The sequence below is a fragment of the Garra rufa genome, chromosome 21 (genome assembly GCF_049309525.1).
Source record: "Garra rufa chromosome 21, GarRuf1.0, whole genome shotgun sequence".
In the NCBI taxonomy this organism is placed as follows: Eukaryota; Metazoa; Chordata; class Actinopteri; order Cypriniformes; family Cyprinidae; genus Garra; species Garra rufa.
This window is the reverse complement of record NC_133381.1, coordinates 33,126,529-33,152,665: the sequence shown is the minus strand read 5'-3', so window position 1 is coordinate 33,152,665 and position 26,137 is coordinate 33,126,529. Positions and strand designations below refer to the sequence as shown.

The 26,137-nt window shown below is 36.6% G+C and overlaps 1 protein-coding gene across 1 annotated transcript in view; it reads left to right on the top strand.

Moving 5' to 3' along the window:
• Nucleotides 1-26,137, top strand: part of mta1 (metastasis associated 1) — a 73,087-nt gene that overhangs the window by 33,628 nt on the left and 13,322 nt on the right. Inside the window, exons 4-9 of the mRNA XM_073826818.1 lie at nt 11,906-12,032; nt 16,470-16,533; nt 16,992-17,109; nt 22,316-22,418; nt 22,684-22,783; nt 25,405-25,593. Of these exons, the coding sequence (XP_073682919.1) occupies nt 11,906-12,032; nt 16,470-16,533; nt 16,992-17,109; nt 22,316-22,418; nt 22,684-22,783; nt 25,405-25,593 (701 nt within the window). The remainder of the gene's footprint in view (nt 1-11,905; nt 12,033-16,469; nt 16,534-16,991; nt 17,110-22,315; nt 22,419-22,683; nt 22,784-25,404; nt 25,594-26,137) is intronic.

Genomic DNA, 26,137 nt, shown 5'->3' with positions numbered 1-26,137 from the left:
AGAACAGCAGGCAGTTTAACTGTTCAGGGACTCATAAACAACTATCACTTAAAAAAAGCACAGTATTAAGAATCAGGTGTATGTAAACTTTTGGACGGGTCCATTTTTATAATTCCAAGGATTATTTTCTCCTGTGGACTATATGCAAACATCTTTTATGTGAAATACCTTATTCAGGTCAGTACTAAATAAAAATAACATTCATTTTGTAGTTTGATCTTTCATATTTTGGTAAAATAATTAACATTTTTGAGATTCTGCAAGGTGTATGTAAACTTTTGACTTCAACTGTATAGGAAAGTGAATGACCAATACTGTCAAATTTCAATAGGGACAAAGGCAACATAAACTGTTCATTTTGATGTCAAATGTCATTGGCGTCAAACCTGGCGCAGCACACTTTTTGTAGTTCTACAACTCTCTTGGTATATTTTTTCTATGGAAAGAAGCGCCGTAGACATTCTTCAAAATGCCTCTTTTTGTGTTCCATGGAAGGAAGTGGGTTTGGAAAAACATGAGAATGAGTAAACGATAAAGAATTTCCATTCTGGAATGAACTAATCCTTTAAATCTTGTTAGAGGTTCGGGCAAAAAGCTACAAAATATTTGTGTCATCCATTATGTAATGTTCAAATAAGTGACAGCCTTTAAAACACCCTCCTCTCTTGAATGAACTGTAGTTGTGAGTCTTTTAGAAGAGAATCTGTTCCTGCTGTGAGCAGAACCTTCCTCCAAAATGGCTTCTGTAGAGATTTATCAGCAGAGGGCTATCTGAGAGGTTTGTAAGTACGGGGGTTAGACACGGTGCTTATGCGTATAAAAGAGATTTCGGCTTCGGTCCGCAACACACAAGTCTGATTCTGAAACCGTGAAGCCTATTTGTTCATGTGGACCACACAGATGCAGTCAAGAGGAACCCTTTCTGTGTGCGAGCGTGTGTGTGTGTGTTATGGACCTCTCCTCAATGCCAGCAGCCTCTCCGTGGACCTTCAGACATTTGCAATATGTGAAAAATGCATGGCAGGAATGGTTGTTCACCACATGGGTGTGGGCTACATCCTGTCTCTGCCTTTGGAAAAGGGTAAGGGAGTTGAAGAATGAGTGGAAGAGCATCAGGAAAAAGAAAAGTCACCAAGTGGAAGGAGAATGAGGGAGAAGCATAGCCAATGAGAAGAGGGAAGACACTAGTTCAGTGTTGGCTGGAGGTGGTCTCATGTGCCTTCATGAAAGAGCTAGAGGCAGAGCCTTAGCCCATTGTGCATTATTAGTGCTGCTTGCAAGCATCACTTTTGCTGTTGCACATATTTAGGGTTAGGGTTTTGTTTAAAAGCCTAATTATGTGCATTAAAGGAATAGTTAACCCACAATTAATTATTAATTAGTATATTAATTAGTATTATTTCCCTTCATTGAAATTCAATTTTTTTTTATTCTTTTATAAAATGCACATATGCCAATTTATTAAATTTTTTTCTCTTTTGTTTTTTGGTGATTCATGTTCTGTTCTGTTCTTTTGTTTGTTTCTTTTTTGTTCTTTTCATCTATTTTTTGTAATTTATCGTTATATTCTTTTCTTTTAATTCTGTTCTTTTTCCTTATCTTTTTTGGTACTTTATTTATTCTCTTTACTCTTCTTTATTCTGTTCTTTCTTTCTTCTTTCTTTCTCCTTTTTATTTTTTTTTGGTAATTTATTTATTCTATATTTTTATATTAATTCTTTTGTTTTCTTTTTTGGTAATTTATAGTTTTTTTCTCTTTTCTTTTGTTCTGTTATTTCTTTTTTCTTTCTCCTTTTTACTTTTGGTAATTTATTTATTCTATATTTTTCTTTTAACTCTTTCTTTTTTTTTGGTAATTTATTGTTATTTTTAATGTTTCTTTTAATTATCTTTCTTTTGTTCTATTCTTTCTTTTTCCTTATCTTTTTTTTTTGCTAATTTTTTTATTCTCCATTTTTAATTTTTCTCTTATTTTTCTTTTGTTCTGTTATTTCTTTTCTTTCTCCTTTTTACTTTTTGGTAATTTATTGTTATTTTTAATGTTTCTTTTAATTATTTTTCTTTTGTTCTATTCTTTCATTTTCCTTATCTTTTTTTTTGCTAATTTTTTTATTCTCTATTTTTATTTTAATTCTGTTCTTTCTTTCTTTCTTTCTTTCTTTCTTTCTTTCTAATTTTTTTCATTTATTCTGTATTTTCATTCTAATTCTTTCTTTCTTTTTTTGGTAATTTATTCTGTTATTTTTTTCTTTTTCTTTTTATTCTTTTTCTTTTTGTTCTGTTCTTTCTTTCTTTATTTCTTTATTTATTTATTTATCTTTTTTTGTATTTTTTTTAGTAAATTTATTCTCTTTTTATATTTTAGTGTTTTGTAATTTTTTCTATTTTTATTCATTTAATTTTTTTATTCAATTCAAGTTCTGCATGGGCAAGTAAAACTCGGATATTCTCCAGAAAGTGTAGAAATCTTCTTTCCTAGTGCTCTTTGACCCTTGCTATAACCTAGCAGAGCTTGTGGTGTGTAAACTTGACTTGAGCGTTGGAGGAGTCAGCAGCGTGCGGGTGCTGTGACTCACAGATGAAATATTTTGCTCTCTGTGATGCTGGCTCCGCCTCGCTGGGCCCTGAGAGCATGAGGCAGTGAGGCGCCATGTGTACAGAGAGAGAGACAGACCTGGCCCTGCTGTGAACTACTCACTGGAATCACCTCACTCGTCGGCCTCAGCTGCTTCACTTCTTTGTGCTTTCTGCTCGACCTCACGGTGCCGAGCGCAACAGCTTTGAGTCACGGCTGTCGGAGTGAGCTCTGTTTGTGTGTTTTACATTTCTTTCTGAATTGGAAGGGCAAAATAAACAAACAGCGGTCGGAAAAAGGCACCGGAATTCATCTCCGTATCCTCTCATGTCCTTATCAACAAAAAGGTTGCGCGTGGTGTGGGTTTATATGAACGCAAAGGGACATACAAAGCGAAAGTGTGTTTATTTGTGGCCACAGCTTTTTGGATGGAGGCTTTAAAGCATGTTTATGGAGGCTGTATCTATGGTATTTATTTAGTGTGTGTGTTGTCGCATGTGAGAGGTGAATGGAAATGGTCTCCGACCTCCAGATGTGACACAGGTCATCAAAGGCATGGCAGAAGTTCGAGCAAAGCATGCAAACTGTTCTGTCATTGGCTGCACAGACAAGCATAGAACACTATTTAGAGTCCCAGCCTCAGAGGAGACAAGATAGGAGACAAGAACTTGTGCGCCGATTACAAACAAAACACAGATATTTAATGCCGTTTCAAATACTATCTGCAGTTCTGAATCATGGCCGGGATCTTTTATGACTGGGGTCGCTCCATCTTTCAGTATCAAAAGATGTGCGAATCCAGCGTTGAACTGGCCCTTGTTTATTAAATGTTCTTCAACAAACACACTAGTAAAACTCAGTTTCTGCCCCGGAAAAACAAACTGCAAACGCTGGGTTCTTCGGGAAGCTGAGCAAGGTTATCTTTGCCTTACAACCAAAACCACACTTCTTTAGAGACATTCTTCCAGAGTAAGTCCCATGCAGTTGTGCAGCCAAATGAAGCACGTTGATGGGCGCGCTCTTGCTCTTGCTCTCGCTCTTGTCAGTGTGTGCGCTGGTGCGTTCTTTTGGGAGAAATGCCCATACAAGGAGTTCCACCCTTCAGGACGTCATGAAGAGCCATGATCAAAAAAAAAAAACTTTCCGAAACTTGTCAGAAACCCAGAAATGTGTATTCGGCACAGAAATACTCTGTTATACGTCCAAATCTTTTTTGAAACTTTGGCCATGTTTAGCATGAGAATCTAACTCTTTAACAGTGTAAACAAAATACCATGCATGAAACGGCATTAGACCCCCTCCTTTAATTAAACCCTGCAGACATTATTTTGCTATGCTTTGTTGATGTAATGTTGATCATTGAAACTTGAGAAAGAAATTTTAAAGTGCCCCTATTATGGCTTTTTGAAAATTCCCTTTTATGCTGTTGGTAACACAGCTCTAAGTGCATGAAAACATCCTGCAAAGTTTTAAATCTGAAAGTGCACCGTGTACACAGAACTCTCAAAAGAAAGAGTCGATTCAGAGATTTAAACTAGCCGTTCTGCACTGTAAGGGTAAATCTATTCTTATTTTAATCTTATTTTGTCCTCCAACTTCAGAATTGCCCTACATTTGCTGTAGAAGTACCGAGCCACTGTTTACAAAGTGAATGTGCAAGGAGGGTCAAACACCCTTTACAGAAAAAGGTAAAACAGTGATGTAGGGCGATTCTGAAGTAGGAGAACATTTGATAACTTTGAAATGTTTAGTTCCCACATGCTTTTCATAGGACTGTATAGTGAGAATAAATGTTGATATTACATGTTATATGTGTTTTTAGTAAAATGATAGACATTTAAGTGTTTAAAGTTATTATATTTAGTTGGTGGTTCAGTTGTGGGTTGCTTCATGGGAGTATACACTACATTGACCATATGAGCAATGAGTGTTCTAATGCCAGTGACAACTAATATTTTACTTGTTCATTAAATGTACATGCTAAATAACTTACATTGACTATGTACTATGGTAACTGTTCATTTTAGTTCAAATAGATAAGATTAATTAGTTCCAGGGCCACAATATAACTCAGTTATGTTACAAATTAGTAACATCTTTTGTTAAATAATCTACTTAATGTGTCTTTATGCTACAAATTAAGTTTCTCTAATTCAGTGTAGTTTTTTGGTTTAACATAATTTAATTAGATTGCAGAACTGTTGTGTAAATACATTTATTTTATTTTTTTTAGAGAGTAGTTTTCTATTGTTGTGTATTTCTGTGCACCCAGAAGCAGTAACACTTTTGAAATCTATTGAAAGCATCATCAACTTTCTCCTACATCAAATTCACTTCAGACTGCAACTTCACATCTCTTGTTAAAATTTCTTTTGCTATGGTGGTGGATTGAGTAGTGCTGCAATGCCACTGGTGAATAGTGGTGCAGAGAACACTGTCAGAGTGTTTTAGTACAGCGTCTGTCTACATTAGTGCAAGAATTAAAACGTTGAAAACAATTAACACAATCCAGTGTCCAGAAAATAGTTTTTTTTTTTTTTTTTTTAGTTTTGTAAATGAAGCAGAACGAGATAAGAACAGTTTCTGGTACTTCGGTTTTATTTGTTCTTAGATTTTTTTTTTTTCACACAGTTTGTGCTCTGTTGAGAGATGTGATATTACTTTTTGGATGTACAACAAAAAACAAGTCTGGCACATGATAAAACCATTAAAAAAATCTCATAGATTTACAGAGAGTCATATCTAGAGAGCAGAATATCATTTCGACTTGGACCAGAAAGCAACCACCCGCAACACCCTAACCTCATAGTGAGTTTTGCATGGTCAGGCATAACCATTTTGTTCAGAAAATGTGTAAATCTAGTTTTTAGTGCTCTTTAAAGGGTTAGTTCACCCAGAAATGAAAATTAGCCCATTATTTACTCACCCTCCAGGCATCCTAGGTGTATATGACTTCCTTCTTTCAGACGAATGCAATCAGAGTTATATAAAAAATTATCCTGGCACTTCCAAGCTTAATAATGGCATGGGCGGGTGTTTCTATTCAGCAGTCCAAAACAAGTCCAATAAAGTGCATCCATCCATAATAAAAAGTGCCTCACATGGCTCCAGTGGGTGAACAAAGCCTCCTGTTGTGAATCAATTCATTTGTGTAAGAAGAATATCCATATTTAAAACTTAGTAATCATTTTAATCTAACTTGCAACAACTAGTCGAACACGGAAGCCGCTTAAAGTGAATTAGAGATCAAAACAAAACAATGGTAATTAGAAGTATAAAAACTAGGATTTGTAAAGCAAAATGTCGGAGGATTTTAATGTAAGCCAAGAGGAAACTGGTTTTCCTATGCTGAAGAAAGGAAAATATGCTTCCTTTGCTTTTGTAAACAAGACTCACGGGGGCACGCACAACGCATAGGCCCTACGTCTTAAAATATGGATATTTACTTTACAAAAACGCATCGATTCGCTACAGGAAACCTTTATTCACCCCCCAGAATCATGTGAGGCACTTTTTATTATGAATGGAAGCACTTTATTGGACTTGTTTTGGACTGATGAACAGAAACGCCTGCCCATGCCATTAAAAAGCTTAGAAGTGCCAGGATAATTTTAAATATAACTCCAATTGCATTAGTCTGAAAGAAGAAAGTCATATACACCTAGGAGTAAATAATGGGCTGATTTTCATTTTTGGATGAACTAACTCTTTAACCTCTGATTATAACCTAACAAATCTCGTCTCATTTAAACTTAAAGGTCCCATATTGTACACATTTCTGGAGGTTTATTTTAGTTGTTGATGTCCTTAAGAATATATATTTGCGGTATAAGTGCCAAAATCCATCTCAATATGTTTTTACAGCTCCTTTTTTAGGAGCTCTGTCAAAAACAGGTCAATTTTGGCCCATCTAATTAATTTTCATGAGCCTCTCTTCTGATTGGCCTGTTGTTTTCTGAGTGACGCACAGCCAGGCCTTTTTCAAACACCAAATGCAGTAAGCTACATAACTGTTGTTTTAGTAAAGCCCCTTTCACAATGCGCGCTGATTCTGGAAAATTACGGGAACGAGCGCTGTGTGAACAAAAGCCAGAACCATAAAGGCAGTGTTGTAGTGATGATGCACGTTATCATGCGACTCTTCACAACGAAAAAATACGTGCAAAGTGGAATGAAGCGGCGATCGGGCAGAGCCAGCTCCTCACTATCAGCGCTGAAGCACAGTTTGTTCAGGTTAGTTTCAGTTTAGTGAAACGTACGCGTCGCATTACATCTCACATCCAAACGTCACGTCTTTACGGGTTGTGTGTAAAGCACGCACAGATTCCGGAAAACAACTGTGAATGAACCAAATCAAACAACTCCGGAACAAATCATGGGACACATTATCCGTTTATTTACCGGAATCGCTGAGTGAAAGAGGCTGAAGTTGACGTGCCACTGGTCTCTTATATTCACGTTGTTCTGAAGCCTGTGCAATGATGTAGTTTCGACATCTATCGACTGAACAGGGTTTTCTCGACTTGTTTTCGTGTTGTTGTTGCTTAGCAATGTTATGGACACGATATTGTCTGGGTTTGACAAAAGGAGGGTGGGACGTGATTGGTGCTCGGGGTGGTGACTGAAGGCGGTGACTGAGTAGATCGGACGTCACATCGTTACGGAAGTCACAGCGGCTCGTGAAAATGAACAGCTACTTTAAGCAGGCTGTGTGCAGTTTACTGTGGATTGCCTGTTTTGAAATTCATATGGTAGTTAAATAGCCCCTAGACCTCAGTTATCATGAAAAAAGCCAGGAAATTTTGATTTTGACAATATGGGACCTTTATGTAGGCAAATGCAGACATTTAAGAACCACTAACTGAACCAAAAGCCTTGAATCATTCGAAAATGAAGCTGTTGTGAATAAAACCGGTTGTGGATTCTCAGCTCGACCTCCTCTTCTTTTCTTCCCCTCCACCTGGTAAGACGATTCATTCATCAATAATTGATAATTGGTTAAGACAGGTAAATGGAGAGGTAATTTGTTGAGTATAGGCAGGGTGCAGAGCCAGATGATTGGCTTTTTTTTTCTTCTTTTCTCTTTCTCAGAACTATAACCGGAGTTTACTGAGTTCAGCTCCTCTCTTCTCGACGTCTCTCAAGGACGCGGCAGGCTGCTCGTAGCCACAGGGCTGTTCCTCTCTCTCTCTCTTGTTCTCTATTTTTCGCGTCATCTTATCCCATTCACTCTCTTTGTTTTAGGCTCTGTCTCTATCCCTCGCTCCGCGTGTATCTCAGCAGGGGTTGTCAATACTCTACACGCAGCTGTAATAGTACGGTAACTGATGTGCAGCGCTTGTAAAGTGACCACCCGCTCGTGTTCACCGTAGTTTCAGATTTCTTCATAGCAAGATGAAAGCGGATAGCTTGTGACAGGTAGAAAGCGGTGTCATACATGTGTGCTGAATGTCAGTGAGGAAGAGGAGGGAACACTTATTGATTTCAGACAAACGTCTTTATTTCATTCGAAAATCCTTGATTCTTTTGGTCTGCTGCCTTTCCTTCCATCTCCATGTTTCTCCATCTGTCTCTCTCTCTTTCGTTAATGAAACTCCAAATGAATTGAAGCACGCTCGCTGGTTTCTCTCCCTCCCTCCCGACTCTCTCCCACTTATCATTCTCCGCCGCACTCTGCCTCCATACAGCACATATATGTGGGGTTTGTCAAGAGAGACGTCTTCTTTCTTTCTACATCCTCAGTAATCTTTTTAAGAAAAGGGTGATAATGTGTTTGCGTAAACCCAATTAAGAGAAGGCGTCTGTGTCGTCTTACTCTCTTTTCGTTCTTTCAATCATTTTCACGTTTGCACATATTGCGTTTGATTAGTCTCTGTTTAAAGATGCGGTTTTAGGTTGGATGCGGCCGTCAAAAACTCATCCATCAAACTCAACCTTACTTTGAACTTTTCAGTCTTGTGAAGATTTTGTGATTCCCTGATTAGTGTCTTTGTAGCACTTGTAGAAATGTTGTAGGTTTAACCCTGTAAAGCCAAACGTATGAAACAAAATAGTCTTCGTTCAACTTCACAACACAAAATAAGTTATTTTGGATGAAATCCGAGACTGGTTCTGTGGTACTGTTGTGAACGTGCATCGAAAGACTGGCACATAAGAGAAATAATTGTTGAATACATTTGTTATTTCAGTTTTCTTTGTGCACTAAAAGTATTCTTGTAGCTTTATAACATTACGGTTGGACCACTGATGTCACATGGACTATTTTAACAATGTCCTTACTACCTTTCTCGGCCTTGAACGTATTGGTTGCGTTAGTGTCTAAGCAGGTTCATAAATTTCTTGGATTTCATCAAAAATATCTTTATTTGTGTTCTGAAGATAAACAAGGGTTTTTACAGGTTTAGAATGACATGAGGTTTTTGACGATTTTTGGGTGAACTATCCCTTTAAGAAAATGACAGAAGGCATGTAGTCTATTAAGTCCTAAATCATTGGTTCTCAACTCGGAGGTCGGGGTCCACTAGGGGGCCTCAGCAAACTTCCAAATGGACTCAAAAGGATTTAAAATAAGACAAAACCACAAAAAAATTTATATTTCATATTTTATTCATTACGTCATTTTTTTTTAACCAGGGATCCCACTGTCCTGTTGTGGTTTATGGACATCAAAGTCAATTAAATTAGTCAATGTTTGGCATTTTGATTAACAATTTTATAGTTACGCCAAACTCTAACATATTTAATCAGTTAAAATCTGCATCCATGAAATCATGGTTATGGAAATTCATTAGTTAAAAAGACTGAAAACCATGAAGAACATTCAGTTCTTGCAGTGTCGGTCCTTCAAATTAATCAAAAAATTGTGAATCACTGTCCTAGATCACTCATAAACTCATAACTTTAGTGTACAAAAACTCCTTAAAACACTTCAACTTTGATTGATTATTATTATTTTTTTTTTTACTAGGGATTAGATATGACTAATATGGTTCCTCCTTCAATATAGTTTACATGGGGTTTTGCCCTCAACAAGCCTTGTGGTTTGGGGCGTCATTCATGTCTGTGACAAACAACGTGGTGTGAGTTACACACCGAAGTGCAATACTTTTAGTTCTAATCTATGACCTTCAGTATGATCAATAGTAATTGTGATAGCCTTAGGGTTTGTTCAAACAGAAGGCATTGTTGTGTTTTAAAATTGCAAGATGCAGGACAAAGAAATGAAAAATGAAAAAAAAAAAAAGTCTCAAGCAAATGTTTTAAAAGTTGAACTTTTAACATGAGCACCACATTTTTAGAACAGTGTGTCCTGCATGAGACACTGCGAAAGACACAAGTGCAATTGTCAAATTATTATTTTTTAAAAACGATGAGAAAAACCAGTGAAAATTCTGTAATGAAATGAGTTCTGTGTAAATGCTTCCTTAGCCAAACCATGATTGACTGACACTGGTTTTTCAAATTCTGTTTGAAATTTGAATTAGAATATGTGACCATGGTCCACAAAACCTATCATAAGGGTCAATTTCCTGAAGTTGGGATTTATACATGAAAGCTAGTTTCGCGTAGCCGGACCTTCAGACTGACGGCAGAAGGTCTGGGAACCTTGGCCACTTTGAATGGTCAAGACCCACCCAAGAGGCCATATGACTGACAGGTAAAGCAACCAATCGCATTTTGTTTTGTGCCGTGTCATGTTTGGGGTGTGGAAATGTCGCCTCAATAACAGACTGATGTGTAAAACTCTCAGACATATTTTTAAACTTTACGTTTTTCACATACTTTTGAAAGTCCAGTGTTTAGTTTATCCTAATAAGCGCTCATTGTCACAGTTGTAAACACGACAACTTTCTTCTTTTGTGAGGGGGTTTAGTGCCATGGCATTTTTGTTTCTAGGAACGTTAAAGAATGAGACACACGTCGTCCGGAAATCCTATATAACCTAACCTAACCAATCCAATGACGTCTTTGAAACTCATGCATCAGACGTTTAGCCAATGTTCCTTGGGTGCTAAGACTACATGAAAGCTGAAAACTGAATGAATATGCTTTCCATTGATGTATGGTTTGTTAGGATAGAAAAATATTTGGCTGAGATGCAACCATTTGTATATCTGGAATATGAGGGTGCAAAAAAAATCAAAATATTGAGAAAATCGCCTTTGAAGTTGTCCAAATGAAGTTCTTAGCAATGCATATTCCTAATCAAAAATTAGGTTTTGATATATTTAACGTAGGGAATTTACAAAGCATCTTTATGGAACACGATCTTAATATCCTAATGATTTTGGCATAAAGAAAAATCAATAATTTTGACCCATACATTGATACAAATATACCCGTCCTACTTAAGGCTAGTTTTGTGGTCCAGGGTCAAATATGTTCTGACTGGATGGCTGGTTGTTTATATATCATATGAAATATGACACAAAAAGACAAAAAATAAGCATAAAAATATCTTATGTTTGCAAGTTCATGTATGTTTTCATTTCGTTTTCTGGGGTTCCGCTCACTGTCAATTTACCCAATAGTATTTTGATACCCTGGGTTGCCAGTTGTTGAAAAAGCCAGGAAATCACAGATTCTACCGGACCTAAAAATCTTGGCATCCATCTAACACTGTATGACCAGAAGCATGTTAAAAACAGATAAATCAACTCCTCAACTTACAGTGTCTTTGCCTTCCATTGTCAATTGTGAATGTTCCTGTTTCGTGTTCTCAATTTGGCAACCCAAGTGAGTGTGGAGTCTGAGGAGGAGGGGGTGGGAGAAATGGCTCTCTCCAGTATTTTAGATTTGATCCATAGTACCTCAACCACTAGCTGTCAATATTGCATACTGATTAGTTCACCCCAAAAATTCTGTTGTTAATAATTACTCACCCTCATGTTGTTCCAAACCCCTAAGACCTTCATTCATCTTCGGAGCACAAATTAAGACATTTTTAATGAAGTCTGAGAGCTTTGTGACCCTTGATAGACAGCAACAGCACTATCACTACATAACAAAAATATCGACTATTCAACAGTTTCTTCTCTTTTGTGTCGGAAAGCTCTGAGATTTCATTAAAAATATCTTAATTTGTGTTCTGAAGATGAACAAAGTTCTTACAGGTGAGTAAGTAATGACAGAATTGTAATTTTTGGGTGGGCTATCCCTTTAAATTGCATGAAGGGTAAACAATTTGGAGTAAATATTGAGCTCAGTTATGTTTTGGTAGATGAAACTGGCATGTTTGTGGCTATATCACATCTGTAATAATATTAAGAAGGTTATAGGGTAACCAGATGAAGGTTTTTGACTTGTTTATCTTTTCCCTTTGACTTTTAGGAGAAATGGAAGAAGAGATGGAGAACCCCGAAATGGTGGATCTCCCAGAGAAGCAGAAGCATCAGCTGAGACACAGAGAGCTCTTCCTCTCCAGACAGCTGGAGTCTCTGCCCGCGACACACATCAGGTAACCTACGAAAAGCTTTGTCGATATTGAGGATACGCTTCATTCTGCGGTGTTCTCTCTAGCAGCCGACCGGACTCTCTCATTAGCGTCTGCGTGTGAGTCACACATCTCACGCACACACCGGCTCCCTTCAGTCTTTTTCATGTTCTGGCCTAATGGAATCCCCAGCACAGGAGAGTATTAACCTCTCGTTCATTCACGCCGCTCTCTCAACGCTACAAATTCAAGCGGAGAGCAATTGAAGATTGAGTCAATCTCGGTTTTGCTCAAGGGCTTGTTTTTTTCCGTCAAGTCATCTATGTATGTGAATAGAGCCATTTAATGAGCATCATGCCCACTTTTATTTTGGAAGTTGCTATGAAATCGATGTTCTCAGGAAAATGGCTATTCAGCATACGGCTGCCCTTTAAACCACCACACCACATCCGCTCGTGTCCTACTTACAAACCTGAGGTGCTGGCCAGGTCACGTCTGACTCACGAACATGTAAATCTTCTTTTAAGTTTGCGGAGAAAGTCAGACCCAAGGGTGGGGTAAGCTTGACCTTAAACCTTTCTGGATGAACAGGTTCTTTGGTGTTGTTCGGTGATGGAAGGTGGATGGCTAGCATCATCTCTCTCAGGGTTTGAAATGGTTCATCAAGTGACTCAGTTTCAAAATATTGTCGATTTCGAATTTTCCTGCTGTTTTGCTCATTTGCAGTGACCTAAAAACATGGAACACCAAAAAAGATTATGTTTGGTAACCCCTTCATTCAAAACTGGTGTTAAACACTAGAAAAGAGTTAATAAGTTAGAATTCAGGGTTTATTCAAATCTCATGTGAGGGCTTTGCCAAAAACATTGCTTATTCAGCATTTTTGTTTTCTTTTTAAAGGAAAATTTCTAATTATCCTTAAAATAACATACGCTACCAGTCAAAAGTATTTGGACAGTAAGATTTGTAACGTTTTTAAAGAAGTCTGCATTTATTTGATTTAAAATACACCAAAAACAATACAATTTAGAATGTTTTTTATTATTTAAAATAACTGTTTTCTATGGAAGCCCGTTTCCGCCACTGAATAAAAAATGTAAAAAAGGTCATTTAAACTTCTCACAAATTTGACTTTTTTTTTTCTCTAAACTTGCAATTCTGAGTAACAAAGTCATAATTTTGTAATATGAACTCACAAATTCATAATTTAGAGATATAAACTCCCAATTCTGAGAAACGGACTCAGAATTGTGTGATATAAACTTGCAATTCTGTGAACATCAGACTTTTTTTTTTCTCCTCAGAAATGGACTTTATAACTAGCAACTGCAAGTTTATATCTCACAGTTCGGAAAAAAAAGTCTACATCTCGCAATTCTGACTTTATTTCTCACAATTGTGAGTTCATATCTCAGTTCTAAGAAAAAAAAGTCAGAATTATGAGTTTATATTGTGCAATTCTGATTGCGAGATGTAAATTTAAAATTGCAGGAAAAAAGTCACAATTAACTTTATTTTTTTATTTAGTGGCAGAAACGGGCTTCCATTAGTTTTCTATTTGAATATATTTTAAAATATAATTTATTCCTGTGGTTTCAAAGCTGAATTTCATTACTTCAGTCACATGATTCTTCAGAAATCATTCTAATATTCTAATTTGCTGTACAAAAAAACCCATTTATTATTATTGTTGAAAACAGCTGAGTAGAATTGTTTCAGGTTTTTTGATGAATAGAAAGTTCAGAAGAACAGCATTTATCTGAAATAAAAACCTTTTGTAATATTATAAGTGTCTTTATTAGGGATGCACCGAAATGAAAATTCTTGGTCGAAACCGAAAACCGAAAAAGAGGAAACCAAGGCCGAAAACCGAAACACCGAAAGAATTATGCCAATTATTAGTACCATTACATTTATGGCTATGACTGTGTACTAATCTTACTAAAATCAAGGCATTGCAATTGCATAAATTAATATTAAAGTTTCAAAGAATAAATCAATTATATTAATTTAAACAATTATTATCAATCAAGTATTATATTACTTAACATATTCATATATTTTACGCCTTTGTTTAATTGTTTACATTTTTATAACACATTATCTTGTGGATCCATCAGTTCACATTTACAACTCTACGTGTTTCTCTTCCAGCAGGAGGCGCTTTCAGAATGGTAAACAAAGCAGCGCAGCAAATGACTTTGAAACTTGCAGCGCTCATATTTGTTCAATGGATAGCCTTTTGAAGTTTCATTGCAATTCCTGTCTTTCAGTCCCTACATTTAAGACCACCTGAAATCATAATTAAGACTTTCTTAACCCCTATTAACACTGCAGTCATCAATGAAAATTAAGAGCGTTATTTAAGACTTTCAAAAACGAACCTTACACAAAATACGTTTCTTTTTATTTTTTTTTCTCCACCATGTTCAGGGCACAAGAAAAATATTAGGGGACTAAATTAATATCAGCATATGAAGTATAATCGTCCCTCATTGTCTCTGAGAGAATGCACGTCAGATGCTGAAAGCACTGTCAGTTTTTACTTTCGCTTTAACATATTGCGCAGTTTTCACGTTGCTTGTGTGATATCCATTGGCTCACCTCCATGGTTTAAAACATAAATATTTATAAAAATGGAGTATATAGAAAAGACATATGTTTAAAATATTGCGACGTAACACCAACATAAAGCCACTGTTTTTCACTCACTGAAAGCTACATCTGTCTGCGCGCACTGCGCCGATCTCTGCTCTCATCACTGCACGCACGACTGCAGACACATCCCCTCTTGAAATTTTGGCATTACAAGTTTTGCAAATCGCTATCCGTGGGTCTTTCTCAGATATACTGAAATACGTCCACACCGCAGACGTGTTGCTTCAGACAAGCACGTGCAGGCTGCGGTTTCTGTTTGCGTCAACATACTGTACCATTTTCGGCCAAAAATTTTCGGTGGCCGAATATTCGGTGCATCCCTAGTCTTTATCATCACCTTTGATCAATTTAAAGCATCCTTGCTAAATTAATTTCTATAATTTCCCCCCTCCCTTTTGAATGGTATAGTGTATAATGTTACAAAGGCTTTTTATTTCAGATAAGTGCTGATCTTTGGATCTTTCTGTTCATCAAATAATCCTAAAAAAAAGTACTGTTTTAAATATTGGTAATAATCAGCATATTAGAATGATTTCTGAAGTATCATGCGACACTGAAGACTGGAGTAATGATGCTGAAAATTCAGCTTTGATCACAGGAAAAAATACATTTTAAAATATATTCAAATAGAAAACCATTATTTTAAATAGTAAAAACATTTTACAATTTTACTGTTTTAGCTGTACTTTGAATTAAATAAATGCAGGCTTTGTGAGCAGAAGAGACTTCTTAAAATAGTGTTAAAAATCTTACTGCTCAAAAACTTTTGACTGGTAGTGTATATTTACTTGGGGAGGAAAAAAGTCAGACGATATTAAGTCTGGTTGTTAGAAAAATAAACTTAATTCAAAGGGAAAAACAAGTTAAATTTATAAATAATTTTCTCAGCTTTCCCTTGGAAAAAGACTTAATAGCTTCTGTCATTTCAATGATGATGTAAAGGCCAATTCACACCGTACAGACAAACACCAACAAACAAGTTGGCTGTCAGATTTTGAATTTCATGAAAAATAACTGTCATGTTCACACTGCCCCAAAAGACACTGACAAATGCTCATTTAACATGTTTACTCGGGTGAAAACAAACTTCAACCAATGGCGACGGGGGTAGCACGCTGATCAGACAAAACCCAAGAAAAGTGTTTGTGGTGTAAAGATATTTAAAATGCTATTTTTGACCATTTTGTCACAATTTATGTTCATAAGATAGTGGAAAGTCTGAGGATGTTCAAGTTATATTTACACCGGCTTTAACTTTTGTATCCAACTTTGTTGGTTTGATGTTTTCTAGGTCTGCTTTAGCTCTGGGATCTGTCAGAAGTACTAATTCATGCAAACTTAATCAAATAAAGTACAAATAAAATTTTAAATGATTGACTTCTGAGAAATTCTAAGCAGTTCTTAGATTTTAATTTTTGAGGACTAGGTTTATTTTTTTTATTTATTTATACTTTTTCAAGCTTTGTACATATCACCTCTGAGAGGTGTTATTTAAAAAAAAAAAAAAAAACATTTTGATTGAAGACAACCTTGTTTATGACATTTCACAGTTTTTTTTTTTTTTACTTTTCCTCTCAGTCAGATTACTCGAAAATAACAATCAACATGATCATTATTTGCAAAACTCAGCTCTGTTGGTGGCAGTTAGACAAATACACCTGTTTAGCTACAACCAGCAAGGACGAATTTTCTATTTCTGATGCTTTTGGCTCCAAATATTGAATGACAGTTGATTAAACATTCTAACCTTCTAAATTGTGTGATCCAATCCACAGCTAAAACTGCATGTTATGTGTTTTTCAGGGGCAAATGCTGCGTTACACTTCTGAATGAGACGGAAGCCCTCAAGTCCTATTTAGACAGAGAGGTGAGTGTCACAGCACTTTGCCGAGGTGTTTGTAGGCATTTGCAAATGCTTTTGTTTGCATGAATTTGCTTTTCACTCTCCGAATCGTTCTCAGTATGTCTGCAAGAGGGAAATGTTTATCTGACGTGTGTGTGCGTGTGTGTATGAGAGCTAGTTTTGAGTCCCGATACAAATGAATAATTCAGTGTGTTGACCCAGTATGTTCCTCCTCATATTTAGTAATGAGGAGACTGGAGACTCTACAAAGAGTCAAGCCAGACCTCTAATATCTCAAACACTGGCCTTCACTGCTTCATTTGTCTGTGTTTATATTAAAGGCCAGGAACATACTTTACCTTCGCATAAACTTGGTCAACGCATTACGAGTGTGCTGGTCTTGCGTTGCACAAAATTAAGCTTTGCATTTACGTAATGCAGTATGTTTTTGGCTTTAATCAAGGTGTCTCTTGGTTTTGCAGGATGCCTTTTTCTACTCGCTGGTATATGACCCTCAGCAGAAGACTCTGCTGGCTGATAAGGGAGAGATCAGAGTGGGAAATAAGTACCAGGCTGACATCACTGACCTCCTCAAAGAGGGTAAGACGTCTCTTCGTCTTATTGAGTTAGACATGGTCAAAGCTCTGAGCTCTTTAGATGAGACCATTAACCCACCACATACTCAACAGCTGCTTTCTCATCTTGTGTTTCTCTTTCTCTTCTCATATTAACATGTAACACAAATTTTAAGCAGCACAAGCACTTTCAACATTTGTTATAATACAATCATTCTTTGCTTTTTACTTTTTTTTTTTTTTTTTTAGTCAAATAAAAGTAGACTTGTTGAGCATTGAGAGACTTCTTTTAAAAACATTTAAAATGTATTATTTCATATCAGTACTGTTTATTTTATAGCAAACATTACTGGAATTTTTATACGGTCCAGTGTACTAGTGGGTTTTAAAGGCATAGCTCACTCAAAAATGAAAATTACCTCATGATTTACTAACTCTCAAACCTCAAGGTGTATATGACTTTCTTCTTTCAGATGAATACAATTAGAGTTATATTAATAAATGTCCTGGCTCTTTCAAACTTTATAATAGCATTTTGAAGTCCAATAAAGTGCATCCATCCATCATAAAAAATGCTCACAGCTCCAGGGAGTTAGTCAAGGCCTTCTGAAGTGAAATTGATGCGTTTATGTAAGAAAAATATCTATATTTAAAACTTTATAAACCAAAATTTCTAGCTTCTGCTAACTGTCGTACACACGTTTATGAAAGAGTGGCGTTTTAGTGGATGACTTAGGACGTAGCGTATGAAGCTCTGGTGAGAAGTGACAAATTTGGAAGCACAGAGGAGGGAGCAAAACAAAACACTGGTTTATAAAGTTTTAAATATGGATAATTTTCTTACACGAATGCTTCGAATCACTTTAGGAGACATGTGGAGAACACAAATTATGGGGTAATTTTAATTTTAGGGTAAACTATCCCTTTAAGGATTAGTTTTAAATGTTCATGGAACACAAACAAATACAGTATAAACTTACAAAAATGTATTACTGTTCGGTTACAGTAAATAAGAACTGAAGCTTTCAAGCTTGACAAATGATTCAGATCATTGAGAAACCATGCTTGCTTTTCCCAAAAACATTGTAAGTAGATCACAGAAACCATTGCCACCCATTGCTTTTTAGAAAACACCGCTCAGATTGGTTTAATTTACGAGCAAGTCATTTAAAGCAGTTTGTGTCAAACGAACCAACTGATCCATTGAAAAAGTCCAAGTTAAAGGAACAGTTTGTTCATGAATCACACCAATCAATTACATATAGATGAATATTGTTTGACTTGCGAATGTATCACATTATGGAAATAAAAAGTCTTTTTATGATTACTTTACATGATTTGGCACAATATTTACATAGAATAGGCTCAAAAATAGAGGAGGGTAAATACTTGTTACTTGGCAAAGCATGGCACAGTTAAAGGGACAGTTCACCCAAAAATGAAAATTCTGTCATTACTCGCCTCATGTTCTTTCAAACCTGTAAGACCTTCCTTCATCTTCAGAATAGAAATTAAGGTATTTTTGATGAAATCCTAGAGCTTCTTAACCCTGCATAGACAGCAATGCAACTATCACGTTCAAGGCCCAGAAAGGTAGTAAGGACATCATTAAAATAGTCCATTTGACATCAGTGGTTCAACTGTAATGTTATGAAGCTACGAGAATACTTTTTGTGCACAAAGACAACAAAAATAAATATAGCTGGAAGCAGCGATTGCCGGGTTTCAAGCAATTTAAGGCATTTATGCACATATGAAAAAAGACATTTATGTAGCAAGCCTTTTTGTGCAAATAAAGGTAATTTACCATAAAAATATTGTAACATTTATGACTGTTATAGCACCAACTGTGGTCTGATCGCCTTAAAACTTGCATGCTTGTTTAGAATCACCTGTCGCATGTGCTCACCAGGTTTCGTGAAGTTTTGAATTTTTCTTCAGGCTTTATAGGATTTTGGGTTAATTCGGACAGGCCCCTTCTCTAAACAACCCCATTATAGCCTCCCAAAGGGTACATTTCAACATTTTTTTTGGATATTTATTGACCTGGAGAGTCCAGAGAATTGTACAGCAGTGGCTTAGATATCTAATTTGTTCAGGAGTTATAGTGGCCAGTTTCTTTCAAATTTTTCACAGACCTTTGGGCTCGTGAGTCAAACAGGCCCACCAAGTTTCGTTCTGATTGGCCTCCGTTAACCATGTCTAATAGGTGCTCAAACTTCATCCGCCAATGGCAACCTTTTTTTTTTTTTCTTTTGGGATACGCAAATGTCCCTATAGACACTTTGTGGCACTTTGGACCAAGACTGTGCACAGCAGATTTTCATGTTGATAGGACAAATGGTTGCGTAGGTATTGCCATGTTTTTTCCCCTCATATAGCACCACCAAGTGTCCAAGCTCCTTGCTTTTTGTCCTGTGACCTCAGATTTAGCTCTTACATAAGTGTTCTGAGTTTGGCGAAGATATCTCATTTGTTCAGGAGTTATAGGCATTTTACTAAAAGTGGCCCTGCCCCTTTCAAAAGTTTTGGCGTCCCTTTTGCGACAGTAAGGTGAAAGTTAGACTTTTTTTGATAATTATTGATATTCGCTCTCCAGAGAATCTTTCTGCACTGGTTTGGTTCCAATCAGGTAAAAAACCTAGGACTAGTTCACAAAAGTAGGTTTTGCAAAAAATCCAAAATACACAATTTTGCCAATCTCACGACTGAATATGAGGCATGTGTTTTGTCTGATGTGAGCCAACGACATAAGACACTTGAGCCTGTGACTGACGGCTTAGGAGTTATGAGCGATCTCATCCTTTTTTACAGCCAAAAAACACCAATATTGCCCCCCATATGTTTTTTTTTCTTCCAAATTTCTCACAGACCTTTGGGGCCCTGAGTCAAACAGGCCCAAACCGCATTTTGTTCTGATCGGCCTCCATTAACCATGTCTAATAGGTGCTAAAACTTCATACACCAATGGTGGCCTTGTTTTTTTTGAGATGTCAAATGTCCTTATAGATACATGTGGCACTTTGGACCAAGACCATGCACAGCGATTTTTATATTTATAGGACAAATGATTGTGTAGGTATAGCCATTTTTATGTTTTCCCCCCCTCTTATAATGCCACCAAGTGACCAAGCTTTTTGTCCTGTGACCTCAGATTAAGCTCTTACATAAGATTAAGCTGCTCCTTTCGAACATTTTGGCACCTTTGCGATGGTGAGTCGAAGACTTTTTTTTTTTTTTTTGATAACTATTGATATTTGCTCTCCAGAGCAGTGTTTTTCAACCTTTTTTGAGCCAAGGTACATTTTTAATTGAAAAAAAATCACAAGGCACACCAACAATCGAAACTGTAAAAAAATGAAACTCTGTAGCCTATTAGGCCTGGGCGATATGGCAAAAAAAATGTATCACGATAATTTTTTTCATATCAGTCGATATCGATAATTATTACGATAAATGTCAAATCTTTATATCTATCAATATTAAAGGCAGATTTTTTCTCCTTAATGAAAGAAAAACCAGATAGTTAATTATTATTTATGGTTTATTGTCAGAACAAGACATATTTTCCAAACAATGATCAATTGAGGTAGAATACAGATTAGAATATTACTATCAAAATCAACATCAATAGAATACAATATTATTAATATTAATAGAATATATACAATTCTTAAAAAAAAAAAAGAACTGTAATATGATGATTTTTAAGTAGGCTATATTTATCATTCAACAAAAATAAGAATAGATAAATCTTTTCAGCATGCCAATCCCTTTGTGCAGCTGATTTAACACATTTTGTAAAATGTTTTAGCTGTCTGACAATATAAATAAAAAAATGGCTCAGGGCTCTATACTTACTTTTCTTGCTAGGAGCACTTGTGCTCCTAACTTTAAAAAAAATAGGGGCACAGTCTAACCAATAATCAAAACTCTGATAAAAAAAAAAAATTAGCCTTCCTATTACGAGGTGCTATTTGACTCCTCAAAGTGATTTACAGGGGAATTTTGTTTTTTACCTTTGTTTTTATCCTTTCATTTGTTTAATGAGGCTCAGATGTGAAATGAATGCAATCAAAATCATAAATTCATGTTGTGATTAATGTTTTTAATATAAAATTATGACTACAGAAATTTAAATAACTGAACAGATCTGCCAGCAGGTGGCGGCAAGACACTGATTTAATTACTGAATCATATCGCTCATTTGATTCGTTTGAACGGATGGTTCATTCGGGAACAAAGCAAGTGACTGTCTTTATGAATGGGAAAGTGAATCATTTCACTAGATTCGTTTAAAAACGCACGTTTCATTCATAAACGAAACACCACTGTGTTTGAATGGAGATGCGCGCAGTTGTGACTTGTTTCAGATTGTTCGACGTTTGACGAAGAAATAGAGCTAAATCAGGCAATAGTGTTGTAGTCAGTCAATGTAAGTCACTTAATAATAACTTCTTGTTTATTTAACTGCTGGATTAAATAGACCAATTAGGTGAAATTGAATAATATCCCACGGCACACCTGACGATCTCTCACGGCACACTAGTGTACCGCGGCACAGTGGTTGAAAAACACTGCTCCAGAGAGTCTTTCTGTACTGGTTTGGTTCCGATTGGGATAAAAACCTAGGACTAGTTCGCCAAAGTAATTTTGCAAAAAATCTGAAATGCAAGAACATTTCGCCAATCTCACGATCGACTCCGAGGCATGCGTTTTGTCCAGTGTGAGCCAAGGATTTCAGTGACACTTGAGTCTGCAACTGACGGCTTAGGAGTTATGAGCAATTTCACACTTTTGATCACTGTAGCGCCCCGGTCAGGCCGATTGGGGCGAACCTTGGTGACGTTGTCGGTGGTATGAGAGTAGTAACATCCCTCCAAGTTCTAAGTCTCTACGACTTGAGGTTTGGTCTGCACGATCAGTTTTAGGCGGAGATCGCTGATCCGTGACCATTCGATTACAATAGGGAACCCCTAATGACTTTATTCAACAGTTTCTCAGTCTTTGATGCACGTTCACAAGAGTACCACAGCACACTTTAAAATGCCAGGTAGCACCCAATTAAACATCCTGGTCATTATATTGTTCACCCGCTAATGCTTTTTACACTCATTTTAAGAACTAAATTAAGTTCATATTAGATGAAAGCGGGCTTCAGGAAGAAAAGTCTAATTTTAAAGCAGTATTTGTCCTCTAGTGATTGTGATCTGTGGGTGTTGGTTTGTCAGGAGAGGATGATGGTCGGGAGCTGGAAAAACTGGAGGAGAAGGTATGGGATCCCAGCAACCCCCTCACTGAGAAACAGATCGACCAGTTCCTCGTCGTGGCTCGGTAAGATTCTGCAGCGTTAACAAATTTGCTCTATTTTTCTTGTGCCGGTCTGATGCGAACAGAACATTAAGTTTCAAAGACAATAAACAACAAAAACCTCAACGATGAAATTCTAAAGATGCCTCCCTCTATATCTAAAGATGCATCACTCTATATACCCTGTTATTTCAAACTGCATATTTTGCTCGCTCTCACTCACTCATTCTCTTTCACAATTTTTTTTTCCCTCTCTTTCTCAAACTTCCCCAACCCCCCTCCCCTGCAGGTCTGTGGGTACGTTTGCGCGGGCTCTAGACTGCAGCAGTTCAGTTCGGCAGCCCAGTCTGCACATGAGCGCTGCGGCAGCCTCCAGAGACATCACACTGGTACGGCACATCTCACATTCTCACACTCTCGCACACTCCACACGCTGCTGGAAGACTTCACACTTTAGTTAAGCTCAGCAGGTTCATACTAATTAATGGCAGACATTTACAGAAAAAAAAAACCTTTTTAGATCATTGGTTCAATTTTGAAATTGCTAATCTTACAGAATGTATATGTAATATATTATAGAACAGGCAAAATGAATCTTTTCTCATCTTATTCTAAAATGTCAAAAACAGCCTAGCTAATACAATACATAATCCTGAACATCACGATGAAGCTTTTACATAATAATATTTTCATCTTATGTATGCTTCTCTTTTCAAATCTCATCTCGTTATCTTTGTCACAGCATGTTATTTAGCTTCTGTATGGTGACTGATGCAGATAACCTAGAATATCAAACAGAATATGTTTTTTTTTTTTTTAGTCTAAAAGAGAAAATAGACTGCAAATTTGAACAGAAATTATTAATAGATATTGCAATGTGTGCATGACAAGAACCAGTTTTATTAAGGTTTAAAGGATATATTGACACACTGGAAAGAAATTGCATGGAATATTGCAGTCAAAATTCAAATGCAGTTGACCCTTCGCAAAAACCCGCCCCCCTTTAGTTACTGTTGCTATGTCCGACAAACAATGCCACTCTCAATGCCACACAGTAAAAAATACACTCCGAAACAAAGAGGAAACTGACAACACACGACAAACAAGACAGAGCAGGTTTCTTCTGGTATGAAACAAGGTCTCAGCTTTAAAATTGTCATTTTTTTAAGAAATTCAAACAATAAATACCATTCTGTGGCTCTTTAATGTGTCATGACAGATCACTGTATTGTCTTATCAGATCAATAGACGTGAACTGATCGTCTTATCTTCTTTACTTAAAGCATGAAATAAGCATGAATAAACATCAGAACGTATTTTATATCAGCTGCGGAAAGACGTCAATACGCAATTTTTTAAGTTTAAGTCCATCGAAGTGAATCTACTCTCCTGTCTGATTTGTTTGTCGGACAAAATGGCGGATTCTGCATTATGATTGGTCAGATCGCCTGTCAATCAAGCTGTTTGCAAAGGGGTCGATTACAAATGTACTTTGTATCCATAAACTAGTGCAGAGAGTTAAAAGCCATTTAAACTACCATCTTGTGTGATTCATAAAAAAGGAACCCAGCTCTCATGATACTTTTTTTTTTTTTTTTAGAAGTGCGTTTATATCAGATTGTTGTTAGTAATCTGTCATAATAGTCAACAAAACATCTACTCAGTTATAGTTTATTTGAAGTCAAAATTTAATTAAACAACACAGATATGAATACTGAATATTTACAGGAATAATTGTACCGTTTTGAAGTTCACCCAATATTTTAAAAGGTTTTTGAAGTCTAAATGTTATTTCTTTGACACTTTAAGGAAACGTGTAAAAGTTTTTTTTGAAAAACATTGTAATGGATTGTTGTTTTAGACACATTTTATTCATTAAAGGGATAGTTCACCCAAAAATGAAAATTCTGTCATTAATTACTCATTCCAAACCTGTTAGACCTTCGTTCAACTTTGGAACACAAATATATATATATATCTATATTAGATTAATATAGATATTTTTGATGAAATACGAGAGCTTCTGACCCTGCATAGACAGCAACACAACTGACACATTTAAGACCCAGAAAGGTAGTAAGGACATTGATAAAATAGGCCATGTGACAGTGGTTCAACCTTAATGTTATAAAACAACGAGAATATTTATTGTGTGCAATGAAAACAAAAATAGCGACTCTATTCAACAATTTCTTTGCCACATGCTCACAAGAGTACCACAACACATGAACCACTGATGTCACATGGATAGTTTTAACAATGTCTTTACTACCTTTCTGGGCCTTGAATGTGTCAGTTGTATTGCTGTCTATGCAGGGTCAGAAAGCTCTTGGATTTCATCAAAAATATCTGAATTTGTGTTCCAAAAATGAACGTAGGACGGGTTTGGAATGACATGAGGGTGAGTAATTAATGACAGAATTTTAATTGTTCGGGGGAAAAAATCCCTTTAAAGGTAAAGTGTGCCAAAGTTCACCAAACAGAATTGTAAAAGTAAGAACACTTACACATAGCTTTCATAAATGCCATTGATTGAGCCAGTGTTTCTGTCAGGATGCTCAGCCTCGTAATTTGAGTGGCAAAATGTGATTGTGATAGAATTTAAAGTGCACAGTGATCCCAATCATCTAAAAAATAATCACAATTAGATCAAATAATCTCCACCAGGCGCTTACGTAATAATTGCAACAGGCCTGTTGCCAGCTCAATGTTCAGTCTCAGCCTATAGGCTGTACGAGAAGAACATCAGAGCAGGGTTTTCACTCTCCAGCCACCCGACTCTGCCCGTTGTGTACAAAACATGAAGGAAAGACGCCAGAGGGCAACATCCCCATGCATAAACATACACACTCTCATGCTGCCCACACAATTCCTCCTCATCTAGTGTCAGCGTTGTGGTGTTCCTAGGATTGAGCAATTTCGATTTTCTGAAGACAATGCCAGTTTGGTGACGAATCTTCAATTTGAGCTGTTTTTTATTGTTTTCATATGTCAAATTTTGTATTTTCAGTTTCACGCTATGGACACGTTGCATAAGAACGGCTATGACATGACGCGAGCCATCGCCGCGTTGGTACCCCAGGGTGGGCCGGTGCTTTGCCGGGATGAAATGGAGGAATGGAGCGCGTCCGAGGCTAACTTGTTCGAGGAAGCGCTTGAGAAATACGGGAAAGACTTCACTGACATCCAGCAAGACTTTGTAAGTCCATCCCAAGCAGAATTTACAATGATTAGATTGAGTTTCGTCAGTTTGTACTACAGCTTTGAAAAGATTTGAACAGCATATGCTAAGGTAATTGTGGCAGTAATGACTGATAAACTGCCTTTGTTCAGGGGACAGCGAGTGTGCCAAGTGTGGGTTTAACTCTGACATCTGGTGGTTGATGGGTGTATGTGCAGCATTTAGTGTTTCAGCTCTGGGTTTCCACCAGAAATCTCTACTTAGAGAAACAGGGAGGAGCTAGGCGTGGAAAATGGGCACACCCTAAAGAAGTGAACCAGCTTATTCAGGGACACAAAGGATGGGAAGTGGAGCTGGATTTCTGTTTGCCGTCACAAACAGATTTGCTCTTTAAAAAAAAAAAAAGTTTCCTTTCAGTAAAAATGAAAACTCATCATTTACTCACCCATTTGATGTTGCTTTTTAAATCCATGAGATTTTCTACAACTGATATGTTTAAGAATTTTCATGTATTAACACTGGTCAAAAAGTGACAAAATATTCTATAATCGTTTTTATAAAA